Consider the following 12,328-nt stretch of genomic DNA (forward strand, 5'->3'; position numbering starts at 1 on the left):
TTATCATTACTGAGATTAGTGATGCCATTTGAGTAAAGGTTTTCAGTTTCGACTAGCTCAACTATATCCGTTGACGCGTGAAAAATGTGATTATGTTTAATGTGAGTTAGGTTAATAGGAAATTGGAATTTGCTTAGGTGGCATGAAAACAGAACAATGCAGGCAACTCAGTTCCATAATTTTATTCTGTTTCTGTGTATTGCATATACAGAAATTACACAATTACTATTATTGGTCTGTCAGTAGCTTCGTTTGGATGTTTTTTTTTTTTGCATTTACAGGTCTGAGCTCTAGGTGTGTGCAGACGCGTACACCTGTATCATATCAATAGTCAATCTGCAAAATTATGAACAACTACGTTTGATTATTAAGTCGCGATTGGCAGGTCCTGTTCATTACTCCTTATATGAAAATACCTTCTTGTTCATGCTCGGAGAGACTCATTGATGAAGGAAAATTTCCTGTATAGAATATTACCTTCCAGCTTGAAAACCCTCACACTCTATATCCGTTTAGGGTCACTATAGGTATAAGATTCAACTTTGATTGGGCTGCGTGAATCGTCAAATATTTAATTGTGCCGCAATGTATGTGTAGCACATAAAAGCATTTTCAATCTCCGTTTTTTCTCGATATAGTGCCCATAAGCGTACAAATACAAACAGCCACGGTCCAAGTAAGCGAACCGAACAGTGCTCGAATCGTTAAAAAATATTTGTATTACAAGTATTGAGATATAAGAAAGAAATTAAGCATCTTCAATTACAGTGGCACCATGAAATACCAATTTCATGTCTGTAATGATACCGAGCAAGTGTAACAAGTGAAAGATCAGAACAGCTGGTAATAATAAGTTTAATATAATAAAAGCAATGATAACAACGATATAAGTAAAAATAACAATACTGCTGATAACAATGAATGAATTGTGATAAAAATTGAAGGAGTAATAATAATAATGATAGTGATAATAACAGCAATGAAAATGTTGAGAAAAATTTACGATGTAGGCATCATGGGGAAGAAAGTACGCAATATGAAAAACGGCAAATGGCTTTACCGACGGAGATGTACACTTCTGGAATTGTCAGACTCACTACTAAATGGCAATATAAAATTCAACGAAATCAAGGTACATCCAATTTTTGTACATCGCAACCAAGTTCGTGAAATAATCATTTTAGAATCACTTGTGTACTCGGTCGCGGAACGCCAATTTCAACCTTTCTTACTCATATTACTGACATTCTGTGGTACAGATCAATGAACGTGCAGAAAGTAAGAGGCATGATTATCGTAACAGAAGACTACGTCAACTATTGTCAGCAGTCGTATCTACTTTTCGAAAATATGGTGAATTCGGTCATGCGCAAACAAAAATTGGTAATAAAAAACTGGGCTGTTTTCGCTTCTGGTTTACGTAGAACTTGTAATCTATGACGATGCACAAAATGTGAATTTTTCACGCTAGCTAACAATAAGACCTGTTCTGTATAAGTCATAGAATTGATTGTAGGAGGGCTCTGCTGAAACCTTGACTAAAACAGGATGTTTGGATTTCGTCACTTCGTATTAATTTCGACACTCGAATAAAATGTAACTCCCGACGGTTTACTTATTCACGAATCATTATGGAAGAATCAAAATTCAAATTCGATATGAACATAGAGTGAAAAGAATCAAATCATATCGAGTTCTTACGGTATTCATGAAAGATTAGAATAGAATTCTTTTTTTTTCAATAATTATGAATTGACAAAGAATTCATCTATGGTTAAAAAAAACGTTAACTTACATTTTTCACCGTTCGCTACGCGGCGCGCGTCCAAATTTACACGAGTCTAGTGGTGCGAAGAATCGAAAGAACCGGTTAATTTTCATCGCTCATTCGATTTCCACAATCGATACTTCGGATAAAAAGTGTTAATTTCAAATAATCGATGAATAATTCTAATGTAGAACAAATATATTATTTTATTACACGAATGCAATGGTGGGCTTGTTATATGTATAACTGGAATGTATCCACAAAGAGACTTGCGAGTAATAAAGTGGTGGGAACATGGACTTGATTCTATACAGTAGAATATCGACGGAATATGAGCAATTTTGATGAGATATTACAGGCAACGATTTCCTAGTGTATTCAGACAGAATTTATGGTTTATTGACAGGAAACTCTTTCTCAATTCGCAGGAAACAGATAATAAATTGTCTTTATGTAAATACATTTTCATTGTAGCGTAAATTCTTTGCGACTGCTTGGTGAATTCAGTTGCTATTTTATTCTTTCATGGATATTTCTAAAATTGCCAAGAATTCATACAGATTCTTGTGAACATGAAATTCCTTCGCAAAGGAAGTCTATAAGTCGTGTGGGAATGTAATGCGCGTATTACTAATATGCAAGATCCATTTTTAGATTTGATATTTATTTATTATACGTAATATTGTTCCAATTCTATGTTTCTTATTCAATTTAATCTTGAAACTAATAGGTTGAAACTTGCTTGGTTTCGAAGAAGTTAAATATAATCTGAAGAACATTTCGATCTCAAACGTAGGTATGTGAAAGATCCGAGTTTCACTAGAATCTATTCTCACTCCAGCTGAGAAGGTACATACCTCCATACATAAGTGTATTGTCAAAAGTTGAAATTTCAGTTTGTAAACAAGCAGAACCTGCCAGGCGGCATACACTCATTGTTACATAAAAATAATAAATTAAGTATCGTTACACAATAATATATCCTAAGGAAAATGGACCATGTATTGAGCACCTTTCTAAAAAGTCTAGAAATCATTACTGTAAGGCAAGTATATTCATATGTGAACTAGAACAAGGAATACACACGTGTGTCGTTTCTATGAAAAAATTAGTTAGGATTGCCAGATTCGTTGACTGAGTGCCGTTGAAGACGGTTACCCTAATGGGGCTTTTTGTGTCTCATAGGATATAATCTTAAGGGGACACTGCAGTCAGTTTTTACCGACCGTGTTGAATATCACTTATTTTGAACGTAATCAAATCCTGCGCATCGCTGATGTGAAAATGCCGCAGACGGCGCAATTCTACATGCGATTCCGAATAGAAATATCGAAAAAAAGCGTTATTTTTTGCAACAATAAAGCCGATAAATGTATTCGTATAATTGAATTGTCACTTACTGCAGGAATAAATTTCTAGGAGTTATTTTCGCATGACACCCAAACAATTTTTGGACGACTTTGCCAAGCATTGCATGTAAAATTACGCTTACTGTCCTATTTCCACTTCAGTTCTGTGCAGGATTTGACAAGATTCAAAATAAGTGACGTTTTACTCAGTCGGTCAAGACTGACTATAACATCCTCTTAAACGGTTCCCGCCGATAAAAAAGCTACCGGGTCGTTAGAACGGCTTCTTTTCGAGCTAGACTGACCCCCATCCATTTATCCGCGGCGTACTGGCCACAAAAATTTACCCAGGGGTAACCATTTTTAAATTTTCCAGTCGACGCCCGGTTATGAACGTTAACACCGTGGATTTGATATTCAAACTACCGTGACAAGAGAAAATAAACTTATCACAATTTTATTAGTTTTTCTGTATAGCGGTCGCAACATATAACTCATGCTTAATGATGATTCAAATCTACAGTGTCACGTAATCACGTTGTTCGTATTCTAAGCATTTTGAAAAAAGAAAAGTCAAAAAATATTTTATGCAGATAATAGTAATTAGTTTCTTTTCGATTATTTATTATCATGTTTTTCAAGTATTTTCACTTTTATTTCATATCGTCGATGTTTTTTTTTTTTTTTTTTCTTTTTCTCTAACGTTGCAGGCCGTAGCCTCGTGACACGTATTTCGAGGGGTAATATGTCTCAACATCACCCTAATTTTTCTTGGCATTGAAGAATGTACACACCTCACAATTATTGAATCAGATGTCTGCAGAAATATATCGTATACACGAACGAATTCGTATTTAATTCCTGAATAGATGGAGAAGGAGATAAACTATCTCTTTTCCTCTTTCCATATCTCTCATTTCACAGAATTAATACAACATCCCTAAATAACTATATTGTGAGGATAATTGGTTAGATTATTTACTACCGGGTGAGCTCCTTCCTCAAAACGCCTTAACATACCATCAGTTACTATAACGATAATTCGAAAGAAAAGCTAGAGGTAAAGTAAATTTATTTATTATTGCATATTCTGCGTAAGGAATGTCTATAAACGATAGTTAGTAAATATAGCACTATAGAAGCGTGGCTCAATTTTATTCTTCGGCCACAAGTTATCATTAATCTCACATGACAAATGGCGTGGGCAACTTTACTACTTATTATTTAAAAAATTTACCGCGCTTTGTCAATTGAAGATCCTTGAATCTTTGAAACAAATTCTTACACACACTCACGGGTCATAAGTAAATATGCCCATCGAGTCAGAGGTAAGTTAACAAATGCAAATGCAACTGAACTTCTCAATCGTATTTATTTTAATAAAAATGTAGTTAATTTGCACCCTAGATACGTGCTTACTTTGCTTGTTGTCTATCAATCCTCATAAAAAGTATTTACCAAAGACAAACTTAAAACGATTTTTCACAAAATTAAATCATCGAACGTCAGTTAATTATTATATGTAAACGATTTTTTTGTATTCTTTTTTTAAATAATTCTCTCGAGATCAAATAGATTCGGAAATTTTGTTGTTCTATCGAATCAGAAATGCATCTCATCTCGTTAAATTTGAATTTGAATTTGATTTTAAGAGAATAAAGTCTGCAATAAAATATGGCCGTTTCACTGTCTACGTCTAACAAATGATTGAAAATCATTTACATATTGATATTGATACGGAGTTTAGTGCTTCCTACTTTTGTTAAACTTCAGAAGATTATAATTCAGCGGAAGTTCGATATCTTGCTGTTTTCGATTCTGCCGTTCAGAGTCTAGACAACTTTTGCGTCACGTCCCTAGCAAAGGAAACTGGATCGAAAAAAATCGAATGATTCGGTGTGTAGCATAATAATACACATATTTTGTATTACCCATGCTTATCCTGAAATTGGTTTGAATAAAAAAAGTCTTTAAGACTTGTAGAGTAAATTCAAACAAAATAATTTTAATTTATCGAAAACCTTCAATCAAAACCATAAAGTCATTAAAATTTGTGGCGGTCAATCAGGAATTTCATTTACACCGCCTCATTGCGAGATATAAGATATCGAGTTTCTACTGTATACGCAATTTATCAAAAACAGATACTTTCAGTTTTCATATACGAGAGAAGCGATTCCACAGCAATACCCAACAATAAGAATAATTAGTATAACATTATAAAAATTTAGTCACCATTCAATCAAACACACACTTGTCAAAGCTCGGGAATAAGGAGGTGAAATTTAAAAAATTGAGTAGTCCGACTGTAAAGCATGTGAAGATAAAATGACATTTGCATTTTTATTACTTATTTCTCGGAGAATTTACGAACTTCACGACTCAAGGAAACAAATGCACCAACTTTCGAAGCCTATATGTACCCTTTAAAAACACGTATAAGATATAACAATCATAGTAAATCGATAATGAAACTCATAAAATTCGATAAATCTATGGCTGCGAACTAGAAATGATCTGAACCAAATATCATTGACTCAAATGAAGTGAATAAATACGATTGAGAAGATGTTTACATGTACACTGAATCTGTTAATGTTTTTGGCAATGATAAGGTGGTTAATTTTTTTTGGTTTTTGTGACATCTTTTAATTCACTGTTTTTTTTTTACCTCTGTGTGTTTTATACTTGAATATGATAGTAATACCTTAATATTCCAGGCTTCAGCAACCGCTATTACTGATTTAAACTCACCGGAATATTCCAGAAAGTTCCCCTACGCCGGTACTTCCACGGATTTAATTCAGAGTAATTATATAGATTCTTTGGTTTTCTGTAATGTACATGTGTAAATTTTATATCTGTGTGTATGTATTTAATATTTATATTGTATTGCGCTCCGATAAAAAAAAATTAACTTCCCTTCTGCGGACATCGATTCAGTAATTAATAAATATTAACAAGATCGATAATAATAACGATAATAATAAAAATAATAATAATAAATATTACAGAATTAAAACAATAATATAACCACATTGAGAAATGTATACTAATTATAACAAAAAACGTAATATTACTACAAATCGACGTATATAATATAATTGTATATCATTAGTTCATGAATCATCAACATTTCAATTCTCTTAGTTCCCCTGTACGACTCGAAAGAGCAGGGCTGCGTTCATACCGAGGATAAGAATTAGTCGCAATCGATAAATCAAGTCAAGTTTGAACTTGAACTTTACGAGTAGTTACATTTTACATTTCGGTTCGATTACGGTTCATTTTTTCGTGAGGTAACGCTTACAAAGCTGAGCTGTTAGCTTTCTTGGTAATTCACAAATACAGCTCATGCGCTATTTACCCACAGCTTTTTATTCAGCTAGCCGTTATACGCCCGTCAAGCCAGAAATAATGGGAAATGCTGTCTTTGAATAAGAATTTGCCAGAATTATGAATTGATGCAACGTTGGTTTCATAGATTCATCATTTCAACGAATGACACTATTTCTTTTAACGTGTGCTTCGAAATCAAACACAAGACGGTTCCTATCCATGTTAATGCGGTTTCGAATAAATTAGGTTCATCAAATATAATGTTTGACATTTGCAATTTTAGAGAATACAGAAAGCAATTCAAATCTTTTAGGCAGCTGGATTGGAAAGATACCGCATTGAATTATATTGAACACCGTCTTTTTGATTCGTTTTAGTTTACTGGGTGGGCCAATTAGAAACAGAAGCTACGTCGCTCTGGTACTAGAAAGAGCAAAAGAAGAAGCGAAGGCCACAGCTACGAACATTTCAAGTTGTTCACAAGAATTTAGCACGAAAAAATGCACCGCGTGCACCGGGCTTAATGTAAGTATCCGTGCAACAATAAGAAATTAAAATACAACCGACAATTTCATTGATTTAAGAAACGATCAGTAATAAGATCTCGAAATTATGGATCTGTCATGTAGTAGTTCAATTTCAGAGCAACTAGAAAAAAGAAAAATGACCATCTTTTAACTTCAAATTGATTTTTCAAGGGTAGAGTTTTTTTTTAAATGTAAGTATTTCTGCTGTATTAGGGTTTGCTGAATTGATAATTTCGTAGTTTGTATTACAGATTGTTGCTGACGTCAATCGAACAGAATCGAACGTATCTAAATTTCCAAATAATCAAGCTCGAAGAAAAACTGAAGTTGTCACTAGCACTGAGTTCTGGTGATAAGTTTTTCAGGTATGAATATGTTTTGACAAGTTAATTTCAAACTAATTATTACATTGATCTAAATTCTATTTTTTATAGCAACTCAGTTTGCCATTGATGACTTGAGTTTCCGATTGAAAATCGTAGGTACTGCATGAACCGAACGTGCAGCGCAGTTTATACAAATAAAAACTATATCCACGTCGTGGATATATAATATAATAATTGTTTTATAGCTGGGTATAATATTTTCCGTAATTCAGTTAGCAGGAATCCAACAGTACGAACGCAACGGCTTCCGACGAGCTTCACTCTGAATCTTATTATCACAGTCAATCTCCTACACATCGAGCTTCCGTATTTTCGATTTCAAAATACAAATTCTCAATCATCCCATGTCCGTTTTTTATACAGAGAGCGGACACGGTTCAACTGTCGAACTTTAAGTGCAATATAAATTGAAGATTTATTCAAATCATTCGTCCAAAATTCAACGTCACTAATTATGGCAAGCTATCCGTCTCTAACCTGTCAGTTCCAAACTTGAGAAACATAAAATTGTTAAGAAACCCTATAATTTTCAAGAGCTCAAAATCCGACAATTTGTCCGTATAATATAAACTATTCATTAAACCTATAAAAACAAAATTTACACAATATCCCTTAAATCTTACAACATCATCATGAATTGGTGTTGACATAGACAGATGAATATATCTATGTAACAGTGCCCGACTAGCTGCGAATACCGGTTACATGGTAAATTCGCAAAATGGGTGTACATACCTATATTATGTACGCGTGTACGTCGTGTACTTACGTTATACGTACTATAAGTTTTCACACGATCCGTAATTTATGTTCATTTCTTGCCTTTATTTATCTACTGTTTTTATTTAATTTTCTTCACTCTTCCGTTTTTCTTTTTTTGTACATTTTTTAAAAATTTATTAATTTTTTATTTTTTTAATTTTTCTTTTTTTTATTCGTATTTTGTTTTTTATTTGCGGCTGAGGGAGGTACCGACCTGACTAGTTCAACATTAACAAGCTCTCTCGCTCGCTATTCCTGAAATATTTACTAAGATACGTGACAATCTCATTGACAGGGAGAATTTTTCGAATAAAATTATTGGAAAGAAGCTGGCATCGAATAGCCGGCGAGATACAACGGTCTTACACTCAAGTTTCGTGCACGCGCAACCCTACGTTTGTGTAATCGTGTCGCACGTTATCGTGAATGATACGACTCTCGGGGCTTACGTCGGGTTATTTGAATACCATGCTCCCGTTTCTAATCTCCGCTAGTTAACGACACTACCATCAATCGCTACTTCCTATCTACGAGTCTGCGTCTCTACCTCTCGCCCCTACAACTCCGTCTATTTCATTTTATCTCACTCGTCGTCAGTGTTCTCTCTATGACTCTAAATCTTTAATGGGTTGATAGTATACGCGCGTCTTTACGAACGCTTTCTTGACTCGACTCGTCCTGCCTATAATATAACTTTAAACTGTGGAAGTCTACAGCGACGCGTTTCGACGGCCTGAATCTCTCGTTCGCTGCAGCTTTATACTCGTACCGCAGGCTGGTGTTGCACCATTGCAGACGTATGCTGCATATTTAATATACATGCACGTTGATGCTGATGTTTTACGTACTGGCGCTAGCCAATGCGTCGTAACGGTTCATTCGGGAGCGAGGCGAGGGGAGCGCGTATTATTTGGTAAAGTTGCGTTACGTGGTATCCTCGGGGGCTAACTCGGAGCGTCCTCAGGGTCGATGACGCCGCCGGAAATTGGTCCAGCGTCGGTTTCTTCGGTCATTGACACGAACTGTTGAGAGAGTGTTTGCAGACTCTGTCGTACCTGGAACACCCGTATAATTCATAGATTATTTCAAGGTTTACGATTTGCTTCATTCCGGTTTATCTAACGATAACACTGAGTTTATATTTGATATCAAGATGTCGAGAAATTATCGGATGGGAATTACGGGAACCGTCAATATTTCTTAATCTATCGTTTTCGCAGTTTTCCTAGGTAGCGTAAAACCATATTTGACTGATATCAGGCCCAAAGACGACTTTCTGTGCTACCTGAGTTTCTATTTTTACCATCCTATTACGATCTTATTCAAGCAATGCTGCATTGAGAAAAATTTCATTTGTTATGGTAACTAGAAAAATTCAGTTGAGCAGGTATCGTTAAATGAACTGTTGGAATATTGTTGGAATTACGAAAAACGAGGTACGCCTAACCATTTTGCGCTATCTTCGATCCTGTTTTGGTAATTGCAACGCAAAATCAGTTTATGAGGTTTACTCTACTTTTTTAGTCAAACAAGGCTTTAACATCAATTTATTGTTGCACAAGTACTAAATTTTCGCAACGGTTACAAGAAAATATAGTAACAGTGATGATAATAAAAAAGAATAGTAACAGATACTAGACTTTCCGGTAACAGCTACAAAAGTAATTTTCATTTTGTACCTAGAACTATATTTTTCAATTGTGGTACAAAATGAAATTAGTTAAGGACTGAGCGGTAACCGGAACTAAAAATTTCTCTCATCGTGTCTCAGTTTTTTTATCTGACCTTATATTTATTCATAATACAGATTTTTGTGTAAATGTTGGTATTAAATGTTCTCCCTTCTCACTTGTCAAACGTTTGTGGGGTAAAACACCGAGAAGAAACGGGGAAAATTAACACGCTGAATGACCGATTACGCATGCGTAGAATAGTTGAACTCGAAGCCGATTTACTCGAAACTGAATTGAAATTATGTTGTTTCAATGTGAAAAATAAAACACCATCGTGAAGCGATCGTAGTTGCAAGTGTTTGAATCATTTTTGATCAAGTAAGAAAGTAAATTTGACCGAAATATTGTGCAGCTAAAAAAATTTTGTACATCGTTTGTTTCTTCTGTCTTTGTTTACTTTTAAATTTTCCAATTCCGTGACGGATATGGATGAGCAGAAGTTACGACCAGAAGGATAATCCATATAATTTCAACCAACCAAAACACTGAGTAAGTTAGCGGGCCAAAAGTTTTGTATTTCATATCCCAGCCTTGTGTATGTATTTTTTTCAATCGAAGGGGTCCAAAGTACAGTTCACCAGACTTTTTACTTTAAATACGAGTTTTCGAAAATTTTTCGACTGTTCATTTGTCGTGGAATTTACTTAAGAAACCCAAATTTTTACATTCACAACCTTTCGATCAGATTATTGGCTTCTGATGTATAGTCGTTATACGAAATAAAATTCTCCATAAAACATAAATTCAAAAGTTAACTTCTTCGGCATGGACGTTCAGAAAAATGAGGAATAAATCACGGAAAATTAGTGTTATCTCGATTGATAAACATACAAATAAAAAATTAAATAAATTGTTAACGGTGAGGTCCCCGGAATAGTAGAATTGAGCAGGAACATTCCATACAAATTGCCATACAGGGTCATTTATTCGTTGCTGAATGCGAGACCCGGATGAGAGAAAGAAAGAGAAAGAGAGAGAAAGAGAGAGAGAGAGAGAGAGAGAGAGAGAGAGAGAGAGCGAGAGAGAGAGAGAGAGAGAGAGAGAGAGAGAGAGAGAGAGAGAGAGAGAGAGAGAGAGAGAGAGAGAGAGCCGCTTATGCAAGCGGCAGGTAGAACGGTTGCGAGTCAAACTCAGTGTTCAACAACGAATAAATGACCCTGTATATTATACAAAAGTATAATTATAAATTGTATTGATTAATTAATAGTTCGGTACTGGAGCATAATCTTGATTGAAGAAATACCTAATACGTATCTACACGTTAAACTGATGATCAAATGATACACATTAGATAAATGATCTTTCGTTTCGGGTACTGCGTTCACGTTTTATGAGTTCCTAAAATTTTCAGCCTCTTTAGAAACCTAATTACATCTACGCCCCACCTGCCCATCCCAAAAAATAGAGAAATAACAAATTCGGCACTCCTGGGTTTCAGTGGAAATCATTACTTAATAATGCCAAATAGTCCGATAATTCTTTAGTGGCAGGGTAATCAGTTTTTGGGAAGAATGGTCACTTGAAGGAATTCAATTTTCAATTTCAATTTTCGATCAATACAGGAAGTCACGTTATTCACCGTACAAAATCACCTATTACAAAAGTGATAGAATTTGTAACTCAACGAGGTCGGATGTATTCGAACTTTTTTACTCTTTGATCGAAGTAATCAAAGAATTATTTCACTAAAACTCGAAAGTTGAAAATTGAATCATTCTTAGTAGTTTATCATTAAATGGCAACAAAGTTTTATGGAACAAGTGTTGCGTTATTAGACCGATTTTAAGTTGTTCACAATTAATCATTCAAGCAAATCAAATTTTGCAGTTTCTACTTTGTTTCTTCTGCTTAGAATTAATTAGCCAGCACACCTTGACGATTTGGTCGAGATTGGAATTGAGATACTGCAGGAGGCGATCCTGAGTGAAGCGTTCCGGTGAGGCCAACGGATGGTTCAGGTACGCCGCATGAAGCCGATCAATTCGCATCATCATTAGCGCGGCAGATACGTACAAAATGGCCAGCAGGGCAACAAGAACTGCGATTATGGTACCAGGCCTGAAGCCACCCCAAAGGCCAGATGATTGTGCAACAGGCTTCGCAGTCAAAGGAGTTTTTACCGGCGCCGGTGACTCTATCCTGTGTGATGAAAATTAAATTCTCGGTTAACAAGTACATGAAACCTTACTTATTGATAGCGACTGAAATAAAGCGGACTCGTGATGACAATGAAGGAGAGACGAAAACGTATATCGAATAGAGGTGAAAAGTATCGTTCGTTTACGACATTTCGGTCGGGTCCGGTCGGCAAATTTCAGGTAATTCATCCTATCCAAGGCGTTGGGTTCAAGTTGTTCTCTGGTAATGAAATATCGTGACGATGGCCCGCCATGTTCGACAAAAATATCGCAAATAAAAAACACTGTACGGACCTCCACACCGACTAATGTTTTCTTCTGATTGT

The 12,328-nt window shown here is 35.3% G+C and overlaps 1 protein-coding gene across 3 annotated transcripts in view; it reads right to left on the reverse strand.

The window, feature by feature from the left end:
- Positions 1-167: 167 nt before the first annotated feature.
- The window catches only part of LOC124214724 (GRAM domain-containing protein 2A), a 114,137-nt gene continuing 101,976 nt past the window's right edge, over positions 168-12,328 (reverse strand). For all 3 annotated transcript variants that reach the window (XM_046617316.2, XM_046617318.2, XM_046617319.2), the window contains exons 7-8: positions 11,736-12,003; positions 168-9,186 (exon numbers count right to left, since the gene is read on the reverse strand). In XM_046617316.2, coding sequence (XP_046473272.1) covers positions 9,076-9,186; positions 11,736-12,003 — 379 coding nt within the window. In that variant the 3' untranslated portion in view covers positions 168-9,075. The remainder of the gene's footprint in view (positions 9,187-11,735; positions 12,004-12,328) is intronic.

Source organism: Neodiprion pinetum, chromosome 3 (genome assembly GCF_021155775.2).
Source record: "Neodiprion pinetum isolate iyNeoPine1 chromosome 3, iyNeoPine1.2, whole genome shotgun sequence".
NCBI classification, from domain to species: domain Eukaryota; kingdom Metazoa; phylum Arthropoda; class Insecta; order Hymenoptera; family Diprionidae; genus Neodiprion; species Neodiprion pinetum.